At 50.9% G+C, this 25258-nt stretch overlaps 1 protein-coding gene and 1 non-coding gene across 2 annotated transcripts in view; both read right to left on the reverse strand.

Annotated features, from left to right (window-relative positions):
* Positions 1-11107: 11107 nt before the first annotated feature.
* LGR6 (leucine rich repeat containing G protein-coupled receptor 6) overlaps positions 11108-25258 on the reverse strand; it is a 153483-nt gene continuing 139332 nt past the window's right edge. Inside the window, exons 15-18 of the mRNA XM_041721290.2 lie at positions 24521-24646; positions 20738-20898; positions 15179-15259; positions 11108-13639 (exon numbers count right to left, since the gene is read on the reverse strand). Coding sequence (XP_041577224.2) covers positions 12402-13639; positions 15179-15259; positions 20738-20898; positions 24521-24646 — 1606 coding nt within the window. The 3' untranslated portion in view covers positions 11108-12401. The remainder of the gene's footprint in view (positions 13640-15178; positions 15260-20737; positions 20899-24520; positions 24647-25258) is intronic.
* LOC115490604 (U6 spliceosomal RNA) lies at positions 21145-21235 on the reverse strand. Its single transcript, XR_003956688.4, has one exon. It is a non-coding gene; the product is annotated as a U6 spliceosomal RNA (small nuclear RNA).

Genomic DNA, 25258 nt, shown 5'->3' on the forward strand with positions numbered 1-25258 from the left:
TCATGGCAAGGCAGGGGAAGGTAAGCCAGGCTCAGGAGCTGGAACCTGCTTTGCCTTAATGTGTCTTTTCCCTTTGTCCCTAATGTAACTGTGCCCATTGAGACATTGCTCTCACTGTCTTCCTCAAATGTCTCCAATGTGGTGACAAAAGAAAATGTAAAATTCCAGCTGTGGAATTTTCCAAACCATGAGTTTAAATAAAAGAGGAGGAGGAAGGGGGTAAATAAAGGTCTAAATGTGAGAGTGGGAGAAGGCAGAGGAGAGGTGGCTTAGCAGGGTTAGGCAAGGAAAATAATCCAGTTATTTTAATTGATTAACTCAATTGGCAAAATTGCAAGAGAAAACCAGAAGATTAAAAGCATAAAAGGCTTTTTTTCCCCCTGAGGGCTTGGAGTAAAACAACTGCAGAGTTTTTGGTGCAATTGTTTTTTTGTTTGTTGACTGGCTTCATGAGGCAGTACAGCAAAGGGGAGGAAGAGCCCGGCTGTGTAGGAGCCAAAACTTCTTCTGGGCACCCCTGGAACCTCAGTGGCAACCTTGGACTCAATTTATCATCTGCTTCAGTATTAGAGTTGCTTTAGCTGTGTTGCTGAAGGCTGTAGTTTCCTGAACAGTTGATTTTGGAAAAAGTTTTCATTGCCATTAAAACAACTCATCTGGTTCCTTCCTCCTCTCTTTGCCTGGTTCAGAGAAGTATCCATAATGAAAGTGGCTGTTGTTGTTGTTGTTGTTGAGAATTAACATCAAACTTTTCCTAGGTGGTGTGCAATGGCTGCTGGATTTTATAGCTGGATTGACTGCAATTCAGGATCAGCTCTTCCCACACACTCTGGTGTAAACATAGATGTAGAATGATCTTTTTTGAGAGGAGGAGCCAGTTTTTGCCTCTACTCACCAAGTTCATGGCCCTCTGCTGTCTCCTACAACTTCTAAAATGTACACTTCAGTTATAAGTGTTAAAATTATTGTTCATGTTATTATTATTCCTCAGTGTTTGGTGTCAAGTACTATGCTTGGATGAGAAAAACTGTGCATCTCCCTCTGCTTGCCCCCTGTGCCTCTGCAATGTGGTGGGGGGCCCTGGATACGAGGCTGGGCTGGGAGTGTGCTGGGCAACGGCAGGATCAGCACCATGGGCCGTGCTCTACAGGTGGAAGATTTCTTTGTCTCTAAGGCTATCCCAGATTGCTGGATAAGGAAGGGAGACAATATCCCAAAGGATCGAAACTCCCCAAGCAAACAAAACGCTGTTACCAGGAGCAGGAGAAAATGTGAGATTAGTTTGTAGATGGCTTTGCTGTCAACTTGATTTGCACTTCAGGAGTATCACTTAATTGGTGTAAAGAAGTAGATCTCATAATATTTCTGTGATGTGAGTGGTTGGCCAATCTCCTCTGGTTTTGGTTGTTGTTGTTGATGTGTGTCAGGCACTACCTTCAAACCCTGTGTTCCTTATGATGACAGCATCTCCCATGTCCCCTGGTCCTGCTCTTTATTTTGTATTTAGAATGCTTTGAAAAGGAATAAATAAAAATTGGATTCTGGTTGTTCTGATGGTCACAGTCCCTGTGCTGATGATGTCATAAATGAATGAACAGTCCCTTAGCACTGTTGGAGTACTTTGGCAGCCTGGCATTTCACTCTGTTATTTTTGGGTGATGGAAACCACACTGAGTAATGAAAGATCAGGTTTGATTTCTTAATAGTGAAAATATGTCCCATTACTCTGCATGTTTTGGGCACTGAAAGGCCTGGCTATAGCATGCCTGCTTTTCTTCTCTGGAGTTCTGTCTTGGTTTGAAAAGTCAGGTGTCTGTTAAGGAAGGCAGGAGCCTCCCTTGAAATGGAAAATATAAACCCCCTCCCTCCAAATTATTATAATTTTGAAATTAAGGGGTTCTTATATAAAGATATGGAAATAGGAATAACAGTTCTTTATTTGGAAAACTAATAATACAAATGTAATAGTACAAAAAAGAAAACAAACCACTGCCAGAGTCAGAACATGCCCAGAGCCTCTGTGTGTCAGGGAGGTGGCAGCAGTCCCATCCCAGGGTGGCTCAGCCCTCCTGCAGTGCCAGCTGTGCTTCTGCTGGAGCAGGATCCTGCACAAGAGGGGAGTTTTCCTCTGGAGCTGCAGGGCTGGGGGAGATGGGCCTGGGCTCCTCTGGGAATGCAGTGGGAAGAAAGCTGCTCCTCTGGGAACGCAGTGGGAAGAAAGCTGCTCCTCTGGGAATGCAGTGGGGAAGAAAGCTGCTCCTCTGGGAATGCAGGGGGCAAAGGCTGCTGTGCTGTTCCCAGGTCAGATTGTATCCAGGTAGGAATGCTCGGCTCCTCCCCTGGGCGGAGCATCTCCCCGTGGGATGATGGAATTTTCTCAGCCATGCAGGGACACTCAGTGGCCATGAACAGAAGATAATTAATAATTAATGGCCCATGAACAGCAGAGATCTCATGGAGGGAGGATTGGCTGTGGGAGAGATAAAGAAAAGTGCCCAATGAACAGCAGAGAACTGCCCCAGCTCTGACAAATGGGAATAGAATGCACATCCCATTTTTAACTTAAGACAAGTTCAAACATTATAATTAATGATACAATGTGGTTCAGTGTAGGTGGCATTCACTGCACCATACCCATGAGGAGCACTGGTGGGTCCCAGCTTTCACCCAGCCATCATCACACTGTGCCTTCAACAGCAAAGCTTTAAATTCAAAGCAGATTATTTCAACATGTTGAGCAAATGACCTCACTAGTTACTGTTAAGTCCCAGAAGAGCCTTGAAGGATATTTCTTGCTGTACACTTGGTTCCTTTTAGTGTTCTCGTGGCAGAACTGGCATCTTACAGCTGTGAATTGAAGCTTTGCATGTTCCTCCCTTGTCACCTGCTCCTTCACAGATGGTTGGTCTGACTTTGAATGCTTAAGGCAAGGGCATCTGTGGCTATTTTAGGTATCAAGGGGGAAAAAGGGGATGAAGGTTATGGGCAAAATGCTGAGGGGTGAGCCAGGACAGGAGGCTGGCATTGACAGTAAGTTGTTCTACTGCTTCTTTCGATTCCCTAACACTGATGTTCCACCAGTATTATTCCTTTATATATTAATGCATAATTATTAATGAGAGTGCCATAACTGGATTGTGGAACTTTGCAGTGCTGTGATATCAGTCATGGCAAGTGGAGCTGGGCTTGTTGCTGGAGCTTGGCATCCTGTGGATGCCAGAAAAAGTCCAGCATTTTGGGTTGGTCTGGGGAGGTGAGAGCACAGCTCTGAAAAGACAAGGGAGATGAGACCGACATTTTGATCCAGTTCTGTGTTCTCTGTCTAACAGACAGTGGTGGATACTCTTGAGAAATCCCTAATCCCCTTCATTCCATGCTGGGAAGCCTTGGTTACTGCTCTGCCCTGAGCTGGGAATAAGACCAGCTCCACACCCTGCAGTAGAGAGCAATTTTCTTCCTTTCTCAGGATAATACACAAGGCAGTTTAGGATGGGAGCCTCAGAACTTTGGAGTGAGCTGAGGTGCTTTTACGTAGAAATAAGTGAATAATGTGCACATATTGAAGTCACTGTGTGTCTGTGTGTCTCTGTGCACGTGCCCAAAATCAGATATGCCCACAAGGCCATTTACTCCCCAGTACAAGAAAGGCATGAACTTCCTGGGGAGAGTCCAGTGAAGGGCCATAAGGCATCTCTGATGTGAAAAGGAACTCAGAGAGCTGGGATGTTTTACCTGGTGGACAGAAAGCTGAGGAGGATCTTGTCAATGTGTTAGAATACCTGATGGGGAGATTGAAGAAGATAACTCAGACTCTTCTCAGTGTTGCCCATTAAGTGACAGGCAAGAGGTGATGGGCACAGTGTGAAGCACAGAAAATTCCATCTGAACATAAACCCCCCCCACTTTTTTACTGTGAGGGTGGTCAAACACAGGGGGAGATTGTTCAGAGGATTGTTGAATCTCCCCATCAATGGAGTTATTGAAAATCTGGCTGGAAACAGTTGTGGGCAAGCTGCAATAGCTGACCCTGCTTCAGTGGGCAGGTTGGGCGAGATCATCTCCCAGCTTCAGTGATTCCAATTCTATGATTTTATGATTATTTTTGATGCAGATTTGGAATTGTGTGGATTATTCTTAAGAATAAGGGATAATTATTACATACATACTTTATTTTTAAAAGTAGACTGTGCCCAATAGTTTCTTCCTACTAGAATCACTGACATTAAAATTCTGATAGTTAATAGTGATATTATTAAAATTAAAAGACAAATGACAGGTAGCCTTTGAGCAGGCAGAAGAAGATTATCTGGGAGATGATGACTTGGAAGTACTCATCGAGAAGTACTGGAAGTTGAGAGAAGGGAGAATAGAAATGTTCCCCACACTTCAGTACAGCAGACAGACTTGGCTCTTGCCAGTCAGAGTTTGGTGCTCTGCTCTTCTATTCACGCTACTCAAGGAAGCACCTGAGCTGCTGCTCCTCACTTCTGAAGGGGAAGGGATATCACCTGCTGCTTCTGAGCTCTACCTGCCACAGGTGGGTAATGCAGGGCCCTCTGCATTCTCAGAGCAGGTGAGGTGGGAGCTCTGGGAGATGCCCTGACACCTGACTCCCATCAAAAGGCTGGCAGTACAAGAGCATCCCAAGAACTCTGTCACTGTGGCATGGGGGAGATGGATATGACCCGTGTCCTGAATGTGCAGCTCCTGCTGCACCCACCTGCAGCCAATATCCAAAGGGCAGAGTGTCCTCGCTTTTTCTGGGTTGCTGTCTGTGCTTTTACACACACCTATGGTCCTGAGGGCCAAAGGATCCTCACTCCTGAGTGCTGCTCAATTCCTTGTGGGCTGCAGAAAGGGCATATCTCAGGGAATATCTGGGAAAGAGAAGAGGCAGCTGCAGCATTCCCCAGCTCTCCCCATCCCTCACTGCACACTGAGGCTTTACAAGCAGTCAGATGATCCTGGGCATTTGTTTCCATTCATAAGTAGATGCCAAAGTGCTTCAGAAAACATCTCTCTGCATCCTTAAGCACCGTGTGTTGCTGACACCTGTGCCCTGGGAGCCCTTTAGGACAGGAATTGTGACCATTGTGACCCATTATCCTGTCCCAGACAAATCTTAATTCTTTCAGCCCTGTATGTCTTGAGGGCAGTGAGTAGTCACAGAAGAGGTTAAGGTGTTTGACTTAGTTTGTGATTGACCAGTATTTGAGTAGGATTCTTCTTCCTCACAGTTGCAGGGAAGTTACTCCAGTTTTGAGGCATTCAGGAAGCTGTAACTTTTTACTATTTTCCAGGTTGGCTTTTCACACTGGGAACTCAGCTTTTCCTGTGATTTTTCCTAGGTGTGCACTTGACAGTTCTATGTACAATGTCATCCTCAATACATCCAAAGAGAAGATGCAAGGTCTGGAGTTTGTTGGATACCTGGGTTCATAGATGGAGAGAATTTTCACACATTTTGCTTTCATCTAAGGTTTAAGAAATCTCTGAGTAGAATATTTCCAAGAATATTTCTCCTTCCCAACAGAATCCTTCCCAGGAGAGTATACTGGCCAGAGGAATCAGAGCAGACTGTTAACTCTTCAGCCCCTTCCAATGCTGCTTCCTCTGCACCAAGTTCCTGGCTATCACCTTTCAAAGTGGTGCCTCTGGCCCTGGGAAACCAGACCTCCTCTGCCTATGGGAAACATCCAGCTGAAGCAAGGCAGATTTCAGATGGATGTGTGGCTTTAGTCCTGGGGTCGTACCCAAAGGCTCTGAGGAGAGCCAGCTCTTGGCTGCATGAAGGCCATGTGGCCTTTACCCAGCACAGGATAGCACAAGGTTCTTGCTCCATGATCTTCCCTGGCTTGTGGCTCTCTTTGGGTCCAACCCTGTGTCTTTTGTAGCTGAGCCCTTTGTGAGAACATCCATCACATCTCACCTTTTCCTGTGCCAGTCTGCCCATCTTTGACTGTTTCACCTTGAAACTCTGACAAAGACCATGGAGTGGAGCAGATACAAGGGAAGCCTCCACCATGGGCAGTACAGATTGAAGATCACAGTGTCTTCCACTTGGAGAACAAAAGCCTTGTGATGCTCCTGCTCTGGACTACACCAACCAACAGCCCTTTCCTGGGTCTGTGATGGAAGGAAGAGGTGTGTGGGGATTCAGGGCTTGGAGCACAGTGTCCATATGGAGAAAAGTTGGGCCTGGATGGCAGGGAAAAGATCCCAGCAGGAATTACAGCTAAAAAAATGTTCACAGACAAAATGCTGAGATGAAGTGCCTCCATTTTGCTTCTGGGAGTTCAAATCAGCAAGTGTTGTGTGAACAAGAGTCCGGAAGTTGCCAGTCAGGTCTGGGACAGTAATGGAAGAGATTGCCTGAGAAAGTGACACTTTCAACTGTGTCACTGGAGAGCAGGATCAAGGTGTTAACCCCTTGGTGGCTCAGGTATGACTTTCAACTGCCAAAGTCACCTGCCAGACCTAATGTGTGGTCCATCCCAGTCTTGAAGATGGGCTTGCATTCTCCAAAATGTCTGTTTTCCTTTGTCCTCCACGGAGGCCAGTGCCAGACACTGCCACCCCATGCACAGTTTGTTCCTCATCCCTTGCGTGCCCGTGGCTGTGCTGCCATCCCAAACGTTCCCAATCATGGCTCAGTCTTACAGAAATCACAATGTTGGTGGAAAAAACAATGAGATTGAAAAACAATACCATAGGGTGCTTGCTTTGCTGGCTTTGTTTCAGAGGAGCTGCACATCTCCAGCCAGGAGGGCCAGACGAGGGGAGAGCGGACATCTGAGCGTGCCTACACACTGCCTCCACATTGTCCTGCTACACAATGCTTCCGGGTCCCTCAGGGCCAAAATCCTCTTCCAACATGCCATGTCTGCCCTTCAGGGTGTCCTGGCAGTGCCTTGCTGACGTGCAGGGGAAACCTCAAAGGTGCCCAGCCCTGACAATGGCTTCCAGAGCAGTTGTGCCTGTCACCCTGCCACCCCCAGGCCTCCGCCTCCAATACTGCTCCTCAGCCAAAATGCAGCCCACAATGGCCTCAACCTCCACCCTTTCAGCTTGTCCCAGCACCTTGGTGACCACTCGGGCTGTTGCAGGGCGTCCCCATCAGCTCAGAACTGTGGCCTTATCACATCGGGACTCCCAGCCTAGCTCCTTTTAAAATCATAGAATCTGAATGACTTGGGTCAGAAGGGACCTTAAAGCTCATTCTGTTTCACCCCCTGCCATGGGCAGGGACACCTTCACTAGCCCAGCCTGCTCCAAAGCCCTGTACAACCTGGCCTTGGACCCTTCCAGGGATGGGGCAGCCACAGCTGCTCTGGGCACCCTGGGCCAGGGCCTGCCCACCCTCACAGGGAACAATTCATTCCCAATATCCCACCTAACTCTGCTCTCTGGCAGTGGAAGCCATTCCCCCTTGTCCTACTATTCCAGATCCTTGTCGCAAGTCCCACTCCAGCTCTCCTGGAGCCCCTTTAGGCTCTGGAAGGGGCTCTGAGGTCTCCCTGGAGCCTCCTCTACTCCAGGTGAACCCCCAACTCTCCCAGCCTGGCTCCAGAGCAGAGGGGCTCCAGCCCTGTGATCAGTGTAGTGGCCTCCTCTGAAGTTGTTCCCACAGATCCACATCTACTTTGTGCTGGTGGCCCAAGAAGTGGAGGCAGCTGCAGGCGGGCTCTCACCTGAGCAGAGCAGAGAGGAGGCAGAAGAGCAGCCTCATGAGCTCTTGCTGGTGGAGGATGGGGAGCAAGAACGTGCCTGTGTTCTGAGCTTGCTGAAGTCATTTCACACTTTTGTTGGTGGCCAGAAGTGGGTGACACAATCCAAGCTGACTCCTGCTTGTGGGATTGGCTAATCCAGGCAGGACATGCTGCCTGCGGAGGCCCAGGGTCACCCCAGGTACCACCTGGCTGAGGGCTGAGCTGCCCAAAGGTGGGCAGGGGTGGCACCAATAGGGACCACAACAGCTGCTAGGAAGGATGGCGTGGTGTAGGATTACTTTTACTTTTTATTTTTTTTAATAGTTGTTGGACTTAGTGCTTGGCAGAACAGTGCATGTGTACACTGTTAGAGATGTAGTGAAAGGCACTTCAATGAGCATTTTCCAGAGAGCTCATACTCTGGATTTATGGCCTGCAGCAGAAATAGAAAGGTGCTGGTTTCTGTTTCCTGCACATCTGCAGATCCATAACCTTTCACTGTTTCTTGGGCACCTCTTTGGTCAGTACAGGATGTGCTCTGTGTTTAAGCTCCCTCCTTTCTCCTTAGGAACCCTGCAAGGAGCACAGCTCAGAGAGGCCTTCAGGCTGTCTTTGCTGCCATGGGCTCTGAGGGGCTGGAGAGCAGAGGGAGCAGATCCCTGCTCCACGACCAGCTTGTGCTCAGTGAAATTCCCCTGACTGCCTGTGCAGCCACAGTGTGTGGCAGGGCTCTGTGCCCCGTGGGAGCTGCGTTAGAGGATCCTGGCTGGTGCATTGTGCAGTGCTCCAAGTAGTTTTGTTCTCTCTGAGGCTGACAATTCTTGAGTTGCCAGGAGATGGGCACTGGCTTTCAGAGGCAACTGAGCTTCCCTGGATGGAGCCAAGGGACTCTTGATGGGAAAAGGTTCCCACTGCACAGTGAGGAAAAGCTCCTGTGCTTTACAGCATGCCTGCTTTTGGGGCCCAGGGCCTTTTGGGGTGATCTGGTGCTCTCTGTCCCTCCTTCCCCAGAGATGCCCTGCAGCCTGTCCTTGGCTCACTGGGGACATCCTCCAGGCACGTGCCTGGAGACATTAGAGAGGCAGAAGAGTGAGGCAGAAGACTGAGGCAGAAGACTGAGGCAGAAGACAGGGTGCAGTGGGGATTCTGGGTGAGCAGAAGTATGGTCAGCACATCCATGGACAGCGTCTGCTGTGGAGGCCCTGAGAGATGGAGTGAGGTGCTGTGGGTGTCAGTTTGGCTGGCCTGGTCTGGGCTCTGGCACAGACAGGGCCTGCAGGGCTGCTGGCCATCACGTCATCTGGGAGAAGAGGGTGTGGAAAGTCCCCCATGGATCAAGGACCCCACACAACCAGAGAGCTTTTATGCAGACCCACAGTGGACTTTTCCACAGCTTCCTGGGGAAATTGCTCATGGGAAGGGCAGTGCTTTCATCTGTATCAACCCTGTTGTTATCTCAGGGTCTTCTTGGGTTGGGCTCTCTCAGATGCTCTCCCTCCTCTTCAGCCAGCTCCTGAGGTGGTGAGCACGAGTGCTGGAAAGCTGACTGTGTCAGACTGCCAGCCTTGGCCTGACTCCCTGTTCCTCTGCCTTCAGTGCCATCAGGGGTGTCTGTAACTGTTTGCCATTGCTGTACCCCACAGTGGCCACCACCTGAGACACTTACTAGGCTGAAACTGCATAGAGAGCCTTTGCATGAGGGCTGTAACTTGTTTAATCCCACAAGGAAGCTGTTGCCTCGACCCCACAGCCCCTCCAGTCATGGCAGACTGACATGAACAGGAGCTGTGCACAAGATCTGACAGTTTGGGAGCCCCGTGTACCTGCTGGGGACTCCATTTCTGCTACACTGGCCATGCAGCATCATGCTGCTCTTGTCCACGGTGCTGCTCAGCTCCTGCTGCCATCGGGATGAAGGGCTGTCCCCTGATGGCCCAAGTGCCCTTGGAGAACTCACATGTCCCTCTGTTGGGGACAGCTTCTGCCCTCTGTGCATCTGGGTACCTCAGTGACTGCTTGAAGATACTCCCAGCAGCAGTGCAGGGCAGGGGATTTCAGACAAGAGAGTGCTGCAGTTAGTCTGTGACTTGTAATGATGCTCATTGTGTCAGTGACAGTGGGGTTTATTTTAGGGTGTCTTCCAATTCGAGATTTCCTTATGGAGTAAGGATATGTACTGGGAAATTTGAGTTTATGCTGGGGATCATAGAATTGTCCTGGATGGGAAGTGACCTTAAAGCTCATCCAGCCCCATGCCTGCCACGGTCAGGGACACTTTCCACTGCCCCAGGTTGCTCCAAGGCCTGTCCAGCCTGGTCTTGGACCTCTCCAGGGCAGCCACAGCTTCTCTGGGCAACCTGGGCCAGGACCTCCCCACCCTCACAGCCAAGAATTTCTTCCCCAATATCTAATCAAACCTACTCCATGTCAGTTTGAAGCCATTCCCCTTTGTCCTGTGACTCCAGGCCCTTGTAAGCAGTTTCTCTTCATCTTTCTTGCAGGCTTCTTTCAGGTCCTGGAAGGCCCCAAATAGGTCACCCCGGAGCTTCTTTTCTCCAGGCTGAACAATCTCAATTCTCTCAACCTTTCCCCACGCTTCATCTCTGTAATCAGCTTTGTAGTCCTCCTCTGGACTATCTTCAGAAGGCTGATCCCACATCCAAAGGAGCATTTTGTTTCTGGAAATCAACCTAGGATGAGTCTTTCCCAGTCCTGTGCATGTGAGCAGCCCTGGACATGGAAGGACATGGAAGAAAATGGCTCTGTGTTTTTAATGAGCCAAACATGAAAACATATTTTGAGCATGTGTAGGATATCAGAAGTCTGGATCAGGACTCAAGTCTCACAACAAGCCATATTTTTCACAGTTCCTACCTGAAGATTGTAGCAGAGGTTTGGATTTTGTCACTAAATTTGGGAGTCCCACCCTCTTCTCTAATCCTTGGATCTTGTTCCTCTATTTATTGCTATCTCTCAAGTTTTTCATCTTGAGATAAGAACACAGGCCTCAAGTGCAGAGGGGAGAAGCAGAGCCAGGTTGTGTCTGGTGAGTCTGGCTTTGCAGGGGAGACTCTCTTATATGATGTCTTTACACTTTGATGCCACAGACTCTGTCCTGGTCACAAACAAACCCCTGAGCAGGAGATCACAGGGTACAGCTCACAGGAGTCTGGTCCACAGGTCCTGGAGAGGCACCTGGTGCCACAATTCTGCTGCATAAAGGGTGATTTGGCTCTTCCCTCCTGAGAGCAGGGGTGGGGAGAGTGGTGTCAACTCACGTGGACACAACACAATTTTCCAGCTCTCACTTGGGCAATGTAGACAACACCCAAGGTACAGCAGCTGCCAAGAGAACCACCAAAGTGCTCCTCACGTGAAAGAAGACAGAAACCAGGCACTGGTCAGCAACAGGGCTCATTTATTATCTCATGAAAATGAGTGACAAACAGCTGCAGTAACGTCAGCAGAACCAAAGCTTTGCCCAGGGCCTGAGCTCTGAGCGCAGGGCTCCCTGCTGCACTGGGTGGCACTGGGTGGGTTTGTGATGGAGTCAATGGATTTGGGAGATCCCTGAGCTGCAGGGAGTGGATTTGAGGCTATTCCCAGTGGCCTGTGTCCTTCTTATGCCACCATCCCACAATGTTGATTGCTGTTTACTCTTTCTACACCAGCTGCCTGCCCTTAAAACAGGAGAAGACACATGCAGTCCCCAGAATGTCTACTCTGTACGTGGGACATGTTCCCAGAACCAAGAGCCTCTTCCAGGAGCGAGGTTTGGGGGCAATGAGGCAGCAGCCAGATCCCATTTTCACAATGTCTGGCCAGGAGCCAGGTGGCTACAGACAGGAGTGTGTCCAGGTGTGCTGTGCTGTTTGAAGAGGGGCTGGAGGGGGCCCGGTGTGCCCTTGGGTGCCTTGGCTCGGTGCTGCTGGGTGACCTCAGACAGAACACATGGGTTTTTCTGGGAACTGTTTGGATTTGGCTGCTGTGGGTTTCAGAGACCCATTCTGAGACACTACGGGTCAGATTGAAAAACTGAGCATCCCCAGATCCTGGTCTTGGCTGGTAGTGAGGGTGGTGTCCAACCCATGAGGCTTCCAGTGAATGAATGGGAATTCCCAGAGTAGGTGTACACATGGATACGCTGCTTTTGGTGGTGTGAGACAGGCACCAGCCTATTTCCAGGGGTGTGTGGGACCTGCAGAGAGCCCTAGAGGACAAGGCCTGGGGTTCCTGTGGGTGGCCACATCGCAGTTGGCCATTTCCAGGGGTTGCCACAGAGACATGGCTTTGGCCAAGAGGTCTCTGCCTTGAGAAGACAAGCTTGGCTTCGCTGCAGGCTCCTCCTGGCTGGTGATGCTGCAGGGTGAGCAGGAGGAGGTTTCCCTGACCTACTTCCTGAGCCAGTGGGGCTCACTCCTAGGCAGTTCCTGGCAGAAGTGAGACTCACACAGGGATTGTCTCCTCCCATGGCCAGCCCTGAGTGTCTGGAGCTCAGTCAGAGCCCTTCTAGGCCAGGGGCAGCTGGCAGAGTGGTGCCTGTTGCCCAGGCAGGTATGATGGGGATGAGGGTAGACAGGTCATGCTGGTGCTTCTCAGGGAGCCGTTTGTGTCACCTTGCTGGCCCCTTGGCACTGCTGTTGGCCCTCGGTGTGTGCTGTGGGGCCGCTCCCACGGCTGCTCCGAGGAGGTTTATAAGTGAGATGTGTAGGGCGGCGTGGTTGGGGAGGGGAAGAAGGTTATCCTGAGGCTGCTGCCAGACAGATCCCTGCTCTCTGAAGTTATCAGCACCTCACTGTCATTGAGGCAGGGACAATGCTCAGAGCAACCCCTCTCCTTGCCCCTGGTGCCCACCCTTTGCTGACAGGGGATGAGTGCCATGGAGGGGAAGCTGTAGCTGTCAAGGATGGGGTGCACTCCCAGGGAATCAGGTGTCTCACACATGTGGTCGATGTCGGAGAAGTTCACCAGAGCCTGGGTGGAGTCATAAGAGCTTTTCTCCATGTCATCAGCCCTGCAGGACTGGGGGAAGCTGCTCTTGTCCTGCCCTTTCTGCCTCAGCAGGCGGAAGTCATCTCTGAAGTGGGGGTTGAAGAGCAGGTAGAGCAAGGGGTTGAGGCAGGCGGGCAGGGGCAGGACCACAAGGAGGACGGATTTGATGACCTCTGGGGTGATAAGGAAGAGATTGAGGGTGGAGGAGAAGGTGAGGAAGGCCACTGGGCAGTAGAGGAGGCAGTTGGTGAAGATCAGCCAGGCCACATGCTTGACCATGGCGCAGTCCCAGACAGCGCTGAACTCCCCTTTCAGCAGGTTGCAGTAGAGTCGGATGTAGGTGCCGGTGATGGTCAGGAAGCAGAGCATGTTTGTCATCACCAAGGCCACGGTGAAGCCCAGGGTGGTGGGTTTCCCCTCTGGGATGGGGTATGGGAGGCAGAGAGGGGATGCTCCATATTCCCCAATGGAGAAGAGAGGCAGAACGGCAGCCACGGAGGACAACAACAGGCAGCAACAGGCAGCAGCCTTGACCTTGCCCAGGGACGGGGACTTGCCATATCCCCGCACGCAGGAGGCTGAGAGGCTGCACTGCACGGCAGCCAGGGTCAGCAGGAAGATGGCAGCCTGGGAGGCCAGCACGGACAGGAACCCTGTCACCCTGCAGCCCGCGCCCGTCTCCCATCTGGCGCCATAGCGGGCAAAGTGGCCGTAGGTGAGGGTGTCCACCAGGGCCAGCATGCTGCAGGAGATGCCCGTCAGCATGTTGGCCCCAGCGATGGAGCCCACGAGGAACTTCACCGGGGAGAGGTAGCTGGGGGAAGCAAAGACAGCCAGGATGACCAGCCCATTGCAGAGCACCGAGACCAGAACGATGACCCAGACTCCCAGGCGGATGATCCAGCTCTCAAACAGGTGATCACAGGGCTTGAAGGGACCTGGAAGAGAAACCCCAAAGTTACACCCAGCAGGCACTGCTTCTCTCCAGTGGTGCTGCTCTGAGTGGTGGCCAAGTCTCAGCCCTCTCCTGGCCCCATCGGACACATGAGTGCCTTGGGCTGGCAAAGAAAATATGACATTGTCCACCCTTTTCTGCAGCTGCCTCTTGGCTCTTCCCTGTGCTCCTGACCCCACACTGGAGTGCCTCTGGCATCCTCTCAGATCTTACCTAGGGTGGGAAAAAGGTGCAGGGAGAGGTCAAAATGAAACGTAAGAAACAAACTGATCAGTGCTCCTAAAATGTAAAAAAGGTCGTGACTCCAGACTGACCAGCACTCCTGGAGTCAGCCTGGCATTTGGGCCCCTCTGCCTTTACCTGCTCCTTCTCACGTTCCCCCTGGGAGCTGGTGGTGTGGAGATCTGCCAGGATGCTGCAGCCTGCTCTGGCATGGCCAGCCTCTCTCTGTACACTCGAGACCTTGGCTAGGAGATGTCTGTTTCTGCATGAGTGGGGATGAGCACCATGAGGTGAAGTGTCTTGGCATGAGGGAGAGAGGGAGGGAGCTGGTGTGGCAGGGAAGGGACAGAGGGGTCTGGGCAGGCAGAACATGGAAGGATGTCAGGAGAAAGAAAGAATAGAAGTAGATGGATGGGGGAGTGAATAAGGGAAGGTCATGGAAGGGCAAAAAGAGGACTGGTCTGGAAGTTGTTCACTGAAGAAAAAAGTGGGAAAGAGAGAGTGGGCAATGGCATAAAATTGCTTCTGGGAAGGATTGGAGTGTTTCAGTGAGTGGTGCAGCAAAAACAAAACCAGGGTGGTAGAAGTGTTAGGTGGTAGAGAGCAAACAAAATTAGAGGAAATGGAAAAATAGTTTTAATCTCAAAGGAGGTGAAGCTCAGAGTGCCAGGCAGCAGGACATGCCCTCAGCTGAAATCTTATTCCTTTTTCAACAAACTCAGTGGAACAACTGGTAAAAAGTCTGTCCTTGCCAGTGTCCCACAAGAGGCTGGCTGGAACCAGACCTTTCCAGCCTCCAGGTGTGCTTGTGTAGGAGCCCATTGAGCTGTGAACAGGGACAAAATCAGAAGGCAAATTCCTCGAGCCCCAACCAGCATGTGCCGTCCAGTGCCTCCCTGCTCTCCCTTCCTCAGGAAACAGAGCAAAGTATCCCTGCAGTTTGCAGTGCCAAAGGTATGATCAGGACACCGGGGACAAGGCCCTGCCGTGCAATATTCCAGGCTGACTGAGGCAAAGCCAAGTGTAAGTGATGCAGGGAAATGGGAGAGCCAGGTGTGAGTGCAGCAGGTTGGAGGAGCTGGTGGTACCTGGGGTTCCTGGTCAGGCTTATCCTGACCTGGGCCAACCCTCCCAGGGGGCAGCTACATCCAGCGGGGAGAAGGAGACTCTTCACCTCTCCCCCATCTGGCCTAAGCCCAACCCATCAAACTTCTGATCTGAAGGGTTGTGGGGGATCCTGGGGATTGAGAGAAGCTCAAAGGATCCCAACTCTGCTCAAAGGGTTTCCCTGGCTGCTCACCGGGGCTCGGTGTGCACTGAATAGTGGGGTGCAGCTTCGATTCCTCAAGGTCCAGCTGAAGATCATCTGCATCTAGGTCATCTGGGGAGGAAAGAACAAGAAGTGGTGCTCAGATAAGGACAAGCAGAACCATCAGAGCTAACTGGGCCAGGAGCTTTTCCTGCTGCCTGTCCTCCACACAGACCTTCCCAGCCAGTTCAAAGTAGCTGCTGGTGTACACTTTGTCCCCTGCAGACACTGCTGTAGAGGGAGAAGATCTTGTAAATGCTAGTGGGTTGCAGTGCAGCCAACCCCTCTGTTTTTAGGTTCCTCCCAACATTTGAAGTGTGAGAGCCCCAGATCCCAGAGCTGTGTGACTGCAGTTCCCTCCTCCCAGCACTCTTTATTAAAAGTAACGAAATACTCCAGCCTGTGTGGTTACAGAACACAAAGCCTTCAAATGCAGCTTCTCCATGGGAGCTTTCTGGGCCGGCCTTGTCCAATGTTTGTTCATCAACAGGGATTTTGGGGCTTTGTTCAGAGGGAACCATCAGACTCTTCTTGCAGCACAAATTTTTTGTCAGCAGCAACCACCACCAAACAGTTCCACAGCAAAGAGACAAGGGAACACAACATTTATGGCGTTATTTTATGCCCTGTGAAATCTTGGGACTGTGGTGCCCTGTTTTTAATTGTGGATGTTCCCAGGATTTGCTGAGGGATTTGCAGACTGGCTGCCTGTGGCTGCAGATTCTGCAGCCATGGGGTTTGTGCAGGCAGGCTGCAGAGCCCAGCCCTGCACCAGCACCTCTGTCATGCTGGCAGCTGCACCCTGAGCCAGGCTGGGGCTTGCTGAGGGTCAGGCAGAGAGCCCCTGGCTGAAGAAGGAGCTGCTGGAAGGGAATGGGGCTGAGCTCTCAGCTGTGTTTTCAGTGTAGGCTGTCACAGGGTGAGTAGCATCCTCTCAGCCTAATCCACAAAGTGTTTTTCTGCTTTGTTCCTAGTTCCTGTTCCCAAAGTCCTGCTGGCTGACAGCACTGGGACACGGTGAGGACCGCTGCTGTCCTGCTGGCCCGTTACCACCCGTGGCACCAGCACAGCCTTCAGCTCCCAGGGGAGATCTTGCAAGGGTTTTCTGCCAGTGGGAGGAAAGGGAAAGGATGTGGTTTTGTTCTTGCTACAGCCTGGTAGCCAGAGAGCTGGATCTGTGGCTGTGGGATGAACTCTCTTGGATGAATGGACTGATGCTGGAGCCCAGGTGTGCACCTCGCAGCTTAGACACCGGCCAGGAAGGCAAATTTCCACAGTGCTGAAGATAAGGCTGACCTGAGTGAGATTTATGTGTCTAATCTGTTTAGAAGTGGTGCCTCTCATGAGCTGTGCTCCCTGCCTGTGTTTGAAAATGTGACTGGGATTATTTGATTAAAGGATGATAACAAATAACTTGCTATCTTTAGTGCCTCCTGACAAGCTTCATGACTTTCTCAGCTTCGGGAGCTTTGCAAAAAAAGGTAATTTTTAAAATCTGTCTATGTAAGAATTGAAATATTGCTGCTGCTTTGGAGCCTGGCAAGGAAACCCTCACAGTGGGATGGAAAAATATTTCATCCTTGTGTTTTATAGTCTTATAAATCTCCAGTGTCTTTTCCAGCCACAGTGCGGAGGCTGTGATGTGCAGTCACGATACCCAAATAAAACAGACACAGTCTTTCTCTTTCTGTGCTCTGCTGAGACCCAACCCTTGGGAAAGTATAACCTGTGCTATCCATTTTCTCCTCAAAGCCTGGTTTTAAGCCCAGGTTAAACATTTTCCTGAAGTGAAGGATGATTTTTTGTTTTGCCTGGACTACTGAGCCTGCTGGGAATTACAAAGCAATCCTTAGTCAGCACAGTGGGATTCAAAGTGAAAAATGCACCTCTCTCTGCTAGAACCCAGTCCCTCTCCAGCCTGGCAACTGTGAAGGAAGGAAAATGGCTGTTGTATCCTGGCAAGGCAGGCTGCATTGATTTTGAAGAAGCTGTTATTTATTTGAATTTTTCTGAGGTGCCTCCACTTTCTGAGGTCTTATGGGAAAAACCCGCTTTGGCAGTAGTGGCCTTTCCATGAGAAAGGAGCTGCCTGCACCAAAAGTCAAGTGAGAGGAAGAGGAGCAGAATTGCTGGGGAAGGGATAGAACAGAAAACGCTGGGCTGAATGCTTTTCCCCCTTAGTGCTGTCTGCTCATTCCCTGCTCAGTCCTGACTGTCTCAGCCAGGGCAGTCCCTGGGTTTGCAGGGACCTGCTCCCTCCTCGGTGTGAGGGTGGCTGCAAGAGGTCTGGGCAGATCCTGTTTGGGGTCTGGAGGAGCTTTCTTGAATGACAGAAGTAGAAGTGTATCTCTAAGGGCCCTGCAGGGTTTGCCAGGTGGTTGCAGAAGTTTATTAGTAACTTCACATGCTGCTGGAGGTGCTGGGCTGGGGAAGCAGTGTCCCACTGCCCAGGATATCCATGCACATGGGCTCCCTTCTCACTTCCCACAGCTTTGTTCCATCATTGCAAACAACCGCTCGTAAGTGAATTCATCCCTTTCTGTCCTCAAACCAGAGCTCCCAACGGGAGCTGCTGGGGTGGTGAGGGAAGTGCTCCAGGACACTTCTCCTGCCCTCCTCTGCAGCACTGTTGGGAGCTGCTGGGGACTGCTGGGGGCTGTCTTGGTGACAGGTCCCTGAGCCATCTCTGGGTTCCTGTTCAGCCACAGGGGACAGACTTGGGGCAGGGGGTGTGTGCTAAACACTGCCAGTTGCAATCCAAGAGGCTGAGGCAGTTGGGATTGCCCAGCCTGGAGAAGAGAAGGCCCCAGGATTTAGAGACCCTTCCAGTGTCTAAAGGGGTGCCAAGAGGGCTGGAGAGAAGCTGTGGCTGCCCCATCCCTGGAAGTGCTCAAGGCCAGTCTGGATGGGGCTTGGGACCACCTAGGATAGTGGAAGGTGTCCCTGCCATGGCAGGGGGGCAACGAGAAGAGCTTCAAGGTTCTTTCAAACCCCAAACCATTCTAGAATTCCATAATATCCCAAACATTGAAAGTGTTGGAAGTGAGACCTTAAATATCCATTTTGACAAGGTGACAGAATGATGAGATGTGCACTGACCACACTAGTTTGGGCCTCAGGTGGCTGTTACTCAGATGAAAATGGACATCCTCAGGTGGGCTGGGGGGTTCCCAGGCACCCAGGGCCCTGGGGGATAGGGAAGAGCTGATCTAGCCCTGGGGTCTGTGGCATCTCTGTGCTCTGGTGGTCCCTTGGGGCTGGGCTTGGCTTCTGGATGGGTGCTGGGTGTGGGACAGGAGAGGCTGTAGGGCAGGGCTGGCCACTGGGGGCCATTTCTTGTCCCTACATGGCTGCCTGGGACAAGCTGCTTTTCATTACCCAGCCTGAGGTTCTGGGGACTCGTGTGGGAAGGACTGGAAGCAATGCACAAGGCTGAGAGGACAGAGCTGTCTGGAAGTGTTCCCTGTGCCTCTCACAAGTTCTCCCACAGCATCCAAGTGCCCTGACAAGCCTGGCTGGGCCTGCTGCAACACAGCCCTGAGGTATTTTCTCTTCAGCAGACCACTTTCCCTCTTGCATGAAAGGAATGTTTGGGAGCTTTTTTCCTCTTTAATGAGAAAGTGTTACAAAGTTCATATAACCCAGCTAAATACCAGCAGTGGCCATCAGAAAGGAAGCACAGAGAACAGAAATAAAGCCATGATTAATGAAATAAGACAGCAATATCACCAACCCCATATCATCAGGAGCAGACCCTGTTGCTGTAGGTCTGGAGACTCATCTGCAAAAGCTGTCCATCATAAGGAATGATGTTCCTGTGCATTTCATATTTGCACCTCTGTGCTTTGATATTTCACAACAGGTCCAGTGCTTTAACATCTGAAAATGGGAACCTTTATGAGCTACAAATAGCCTCATTTGGTCTTAGAATCAGTCAGCATTCCCCTCGTGGTGCTGGGACTGGCCTGGAGGCCTGGGACCCTGGGCTAGGTTTTGGTCTGCTGACAGGGCCAGGTGAGAGCATCCTTTGAGACATCAAAGACTTTGGTACCAAGCAAAAGCAGGTCTGAGGCCCCTTGTCACAAACTAGATCTTTCCACAAATGCCATAATTTGCTGGGCAAACTCCACAACTATCTCCACCAGGACTGCTACAGTATGGGCTGCATTAATGATGGAAAAAGTGACCCGGCTCAGAATAAAATCCTGCAGCAGTGACTGTAACATGACTCCTCTCTGCTGTCTGGCCAGTGTTACCACCAAGTCTACCATGCTTCCTGCAGCCACATGATGCCAGTAGGAATCACATTTGCTACCCTCTGGCTGGACTCTTCCCATGTCTAAAGGTTATTCTTCGGAAGGATCAGCACAGGAGGAGGAGCAGGGCTTGTGGGTCACTTGCTGGCTGTTTCACAAAGGGTCTTGGTCATCCTGCCCATAACACAGTGTCCAGCAGCTCTGGGTCTGAATCTGCCTCCAGATCCAGTCCTGCCTGCTCAGGGTGTGGGAGGACAGCAGGGCCCCAGGCTGGGGCTGGATGCTCAGTGCTGCTGTGTCCAGGTGAGTCCAGGGGCACAGCCCTCTCCCCATCTACCATGTGGATTTGCCTACAGGATGTCTCAGGCCTCGGAAGTGCACTGTATTTACACAAATATATAAATAGAAGCAACATCCAGGCTGTGTTCTGAAATGTTGTTTGCAGTCTCTGGCAGTTACAGAGGAAGGAAAGGGGTTCATGCTTTTTTTTTTTTTTTTTTTTTTAATGTTATTCTGAGATTCTCTTGCAGAGGGAGCACACCAGCCTTGTGCTGGAGCTGCTGCTATGCTGTGGGGCTGGGAGTGCAGTGGTGCCTTGCACTCTGCTGGCCTCCTGGAACTGGCCTCATGCAGTCTGTGCAGAGCTTCACTTTGGAGCACAGAATAAATAGACTCTTGGACAGAAAGTGCTGCTTGAACATGGAGCTTCTCCTTCCCTGCCCTGGCCAGTTCCTGTGCTGAGTTCCCCACACATGTTCTGTTGTCACACCTAACCCTGACCTCTCTGTAACATCCAGGGTGTTCACAAAAGTAACACACACAGAGCTCTCTCTACCTCCAGTCAGAGGGATATTCCAGGTCTTTGAGTTCATTCTCTTACTCAGAATAATCCCAGGGTCCTTCCTCTAGATAATATAAGAACAAAGACTGATGTCCTGCCAAAGGCTCCACATTGCCCAGAAGTCTAATGACCAAACCCAGGTAGCCTCAGCCCCCTTCCAGTGCCTTGAGCAGTCTCCCTCCATAGCCAGCGAGGCCGAATTGACAATCATGCCCAAGTTGTGCAGGGCTGCCAGGCCCTTTGGTTCCATTGTGAAGGTTTGGATGTGCCAGGTCCACTCTTTCTCCCACACAGGGTTACCAAAGGAAGCCTGTTCAAAGCAATGGGCCACCTGTGTTGAAGAAGGCTCAGCCTGCCCTCCCTGAGGCAGGTGCCACCTCTGACAGTGGCACCACTCCTGCAGATGCAGGATTGCACCCCAGCTCGCAGCCCTGCCCGGGGCTGTTTACTCACAGTGGTTATCAGCGTGACCTGGGAACAATTCCAAGGTCCTCTTGTGGGGATCCTCCTCCTCAGGGGCCATGTCTTCTGCCTCCCACTGGCTGGACACCCTGAAGAAGCTGCTGCAGCTCCCGTAGGCACAGCACTGGTAGGCGTAGGGCACCTCCAGGACTCTGCACAAAGGAAAGCAGAACTTTAAGGTGTGTCCCCTCCATGACCTGACTCTCCATTGCTTTGCACTTTTTGCTTAGTTCCTTCAGTTGTTCAAAGATGAAACTCATCTATACAGTCACCAAATATTCTGGGTTGGAAGGGAGCCACAAGGATCATCATGTCCAGCTCTGAATTGAATGGGCCCTGCAGAGATCACATCCACAATGTTGGTGCTATTGGCACTGTACTCTAACCAGCTGAGTCAAAAAAATATGGAACACTATGAATTTCTGTGCAGGAACCATGCTGATCTTCTCTGTATCGTTCCAGTTTTGGTACCTGTGCTGCTCTCATGACAAAAGCTGCTCTGTATGGTGATGGTTGCAGTCGACAGGGACTTTGCTTTGGTGAAGGACTCCATGTAGGACAGGGTGTGGACCCAGGGCAGCCCATGGTGTCTCTGCATCACTTTTGGTGCTTAAGATACTGCCAGTCAATAGAATGTTGTCAAACACCACGTTTGGAAACTGCTCTGAAGTTCCCAGAGAGTTCTGGTTCCAGCCAGAACAGGGTTAATTTTTTGCAGTAGGTGTGAGGGAACATGGCCAGGACCAGAGGTTATGCTGGACCATCTTACTCATTGCTGGGGGCTAGGGCAAAAGCAGAAAATGTGATGGGGGAGCCATCTGGTATTTGTTTGTTTTTGGGGGCTTTCCATGTAAATAACTTTCTTTTCTTATACTTTTTGTTATTAATATTGTTGCTGTTACTGTTTGTATCTTATCTCATTGCTGTTTTCAGTAAATTGTTCTTATCTCAACCCATGATCTTGGCCTTTTGTGCCTCCAGTTGGGGAGGAGCAGTGGTGCATGGTTTTAGCAGGAATACTAAACTGGAGAATACCATTCCTAAACCACCACACTCCTAAAAACCCTTCTGCTGTTCTCCTCAGAATAAACTAGCCCCTCTCTCTAATATGCAATGTACAGTATTCAGTTTTTACCCCAAGGCCATGTTTTCCCAGGCAGCCTTTCCTTCCTTCAAAGGCAGAAGTTTCCCTAGAGCCAAGCTCCCCTTGCTTGTGGTTGAAACTCCAGTTCCAGGAGTCCCAGCTCAGGCAGGGAATTCTCAGGTGTCCCAAGTGAAGCAAGTTACTTCAATATGTCGGATTTCTACTTGAAAGTTGAATTGTTAGTTGCTAATTATAGCATGTATTGCAAGGTTAATTCAACAGCAGCTGAGCATCATCTGGATGCAATACCAGGCTGTCTGTCAGCAGCTGCATTTTTGGCTTTGCTGGAAGTCAGGGAGACTGCTGATGAAGGCAAAGGAACCCCAGGTTTTCCAGACAATTAAGAACCTCTGACAAGATCAGTAAATATGGTAAAACTCTATAGTCTAAAAATATGCTTTTGTTTTATGTTCCCAAACATTTCTGGCTGAGCCCCGGGAGGGTCTGGAAACTCTGTATACAAGCTCGTTTCCTGTTATAAGCTCCAAATTAGATCCTATTATTGAAAGGTGGTAGGGAGGTGCAGATCCTCCCAGCAAGGCTAAGAACTGCTCCCAGATGACTCCTCCAGACATATGCCCCAAGGATAAGGCTGCTTAATGTCAGTACCTGAAATGTAGGGAATGTTAATGGATCCATTGCCTGGCATGGTTCACTGGAGCACTGCTGCAGGCTCAGTTTCTCTGGTACAAATGCAAACCAGCCCAAGAGATGCCATTGGAACTGATTTAGAGGAGAAACACCCTGGAAGTGCTGAACTTGACCCACCCTGCACAAGGGACTGCCCTTCAGAGCAGGTCCAGAGGAGACCTCGGAGCTGCTCCGAGGGCTGGAGCCCCTCTGCACTGGAGCCAGAGAGCTGGGAGGGTTCACCTGGAGTAGAGAAGGCTCCAGGGAGACCTCAGAGCCCCTTCCAGTGCCTAAAGGAGCTTGGCACTTGTGAGGGTGCAGCTTGAGTCCTGTGTCTAGTTCTGGACCCCTCACTTCAAGGAAGACATTGAGGGGCTAGAGTCAGTCCAGGAAAGGGAAATGGAGCTGGGGAAGAGTCTGGAGAGTAAATCATATAGAGAGTGGCTGAGGGGGCTCAGCCTGGTGAAAAGGAAGCTCTCCCATACCAGCAGGGACCTTATCACTGCCTGCATCTGACGATTGTAGCAAGGAGGGGATTGGTCTCTTCTCCAGGGCACTAAGCAGCAGGGAGAGAGAAATGGCCTCAGACTATGCCAGGGGAGACTCATGTTGGAATCAGGAGGAGTTCCTTCAAGGAAAGGCTTGTTAGACATTGGAAGGGGCTGCCCAGGGAGGTGGTGGAGTCCCCATCCCTGGAGGTGTTCAAGGAAAAAGTGGAGGTGGCACTGAGTGCTCTGGACTGGCGACAAGGTGGGGATTGGTCACAGGTTGGTCTCAATGATCTCAGAGATCTTTTCCAACATTAATGATTCTCTGATTCTGTGGCTCTGTGAAGAAAGCTGGGGAGGAACTTTGGACAAGGGTCTGGAGGGACAGGACAAGGAATCATCATTTCCTATTGGAAAGGAGAGAGTTAGATGGGATATTGGGAAAAAATTCTTTGCTGTGAGGGCAGGGAGGCCCTGGCACAGGTGCCCAGAGAAGCTGTGGCTGCCCCATCCTTGGAAGTGTCCAAGGCCAGGCTGGACAGAGCTTGGAGCAACCTGGGATAATGGAAGGTGTCCTTGCTCATGGCATGGGGTTGAATGGGATGGGCTTTAATGTTTCTGTCCAACCCACACCATTCTATTGTTCTGTGATCTTGGGTGTAGAAAACCCTCCAAAAGCTTCTGGAATCCCCTGTCATTTGGAAACCAGTCATGCTGGTCCCAGCTATGTGTTAAAAAAAGTCAGAGAGAGCCCTGCAGGCACCACTGCTGAGGCAGCCTGAAGGGAGAGCTCCACACTTCTCCTCATGCCTGAGCTTTAAGCCCTGTGTTGGTCCAGTGATCTGTGACCCCAGCCCTTTGTGTAAACTGGGGAAGCTCCAGCTTTGGGAACCCATCCTGGATGAGTGGGAACATCAGCTCATGCATTCTTGGCTTGAAGACAACTCCCTGGGACACCCAAGGAAGAGATGACTTCATCTGGGAGGAATTTGTGTTCTCTGGACCATGGGTGTCTAAACCCGAAGGCAGGTGCCACACTGAGACCAAGGAGCCAGGGAGGGTCAGGGAAGTCTGAGCCAGCAGCACAGCACTCTGCTCTGAGCCTTTTGCAGCCTCTTCTTCAGCAGTTTGACTCCTTCAGGCTCCTCATTAATCCGTAACAGACAAGACATGGCCACACAAGCAGAGTTTATGGAAGAAAACCTGGATGTCATTAGGTAGGACTGCTTCTGGGAATGTTTTCCATTGAGAGGAGCCCTGAGCTGGGCCTGCTCCACACTTTCCACTTGTGTGTGTGTTTGGGGTGGGGGTGGTGGCCTGGGAGCGCATCACTGCTCTCCCATGGAACATATTAAAGATGAGATGTGTTAGCAGCAGATGAATCTTCCTCAACCCATGGGCCTGGAAGCGTGGAGAAAGCACGAGACAGGCAAGGAGGGCAGGAGCTGAGTGCTGTGAGCAAATACAGCCTGTGCTGAATACCAGGAGTGAAAGAGGCAGCACTCCAAGTACCTCATTTTGGGGAAGCTCTCCTTGGTGAAGGGCTCAGAGAGAGCTGGGTTGCCTTGGAGCTTCAGATGAGTCAGTCCAGCCAAACCATCCAGGGGCAGCGTGACCAGCTGGTTGTCAGTCAAGTCCCTGGTGAGGGGAAAGCAGAGAAGGAGACCATGGTCAGGGCTCTGCTGCCAGTGGTATCTCATCCAAGCAGAGGGCACTGCCTCAGTTGCTCCCTTGATGTGATGCTGAAATGGGCTGGGTGCTGCACTGGGGCCAGGAGCCTCTGGAGATAAACACTGCAGTCCCTGGGAAAGTGAGGGGCTGGGGGTAGTGGCCATGCTGAAAGCTCTGGGTGGTATCTCCCTCGCTGTGCATGTAGGTGTCCCACACATCCCTCCCTGCACTGTAGGTCAGGGATGATGCAGATCCCAGCCCATAAAATACCCAAGAGGCTTAGAGAGGGGGCTGGGAGCTGGGAGCCCTCCAGAGCCAGCACAGATGGTCTGCAGTGACTCTTGCAGAAACAGCCCATCATGCTGATCTTCCTTAAAGGCATCTAAGGTGGCTATGGAAGCATCAGGAAATGGAGGTTTAGTGGTCAGGATGAGAGCATCTTGAAGATGGCCCCTCCTGCACTTCATCATCCCTTTATTAATAGTATTAATAGGAAAACTTGGGATTTGTTGTGTCCACATCAGTGCTGAGACATGCACCCCAGCACATCAATCTTCCAACATCTAAATCCCAGGTGTT

Source organism: Taeniopygia guttata, chromosome 26 (assembly GCF_048771995.1).
Source record: "Taeniopygia guttata chromosome 26, bTaeGut7.mat, whole genome shotgun sequence".
Classification (NCBI taxonomy): Eukaryota; Metazoa; Chordata; class Aves; order Passeriformes; family Estrildidae; genus Taeniopygia; species Taeniopygia guttata.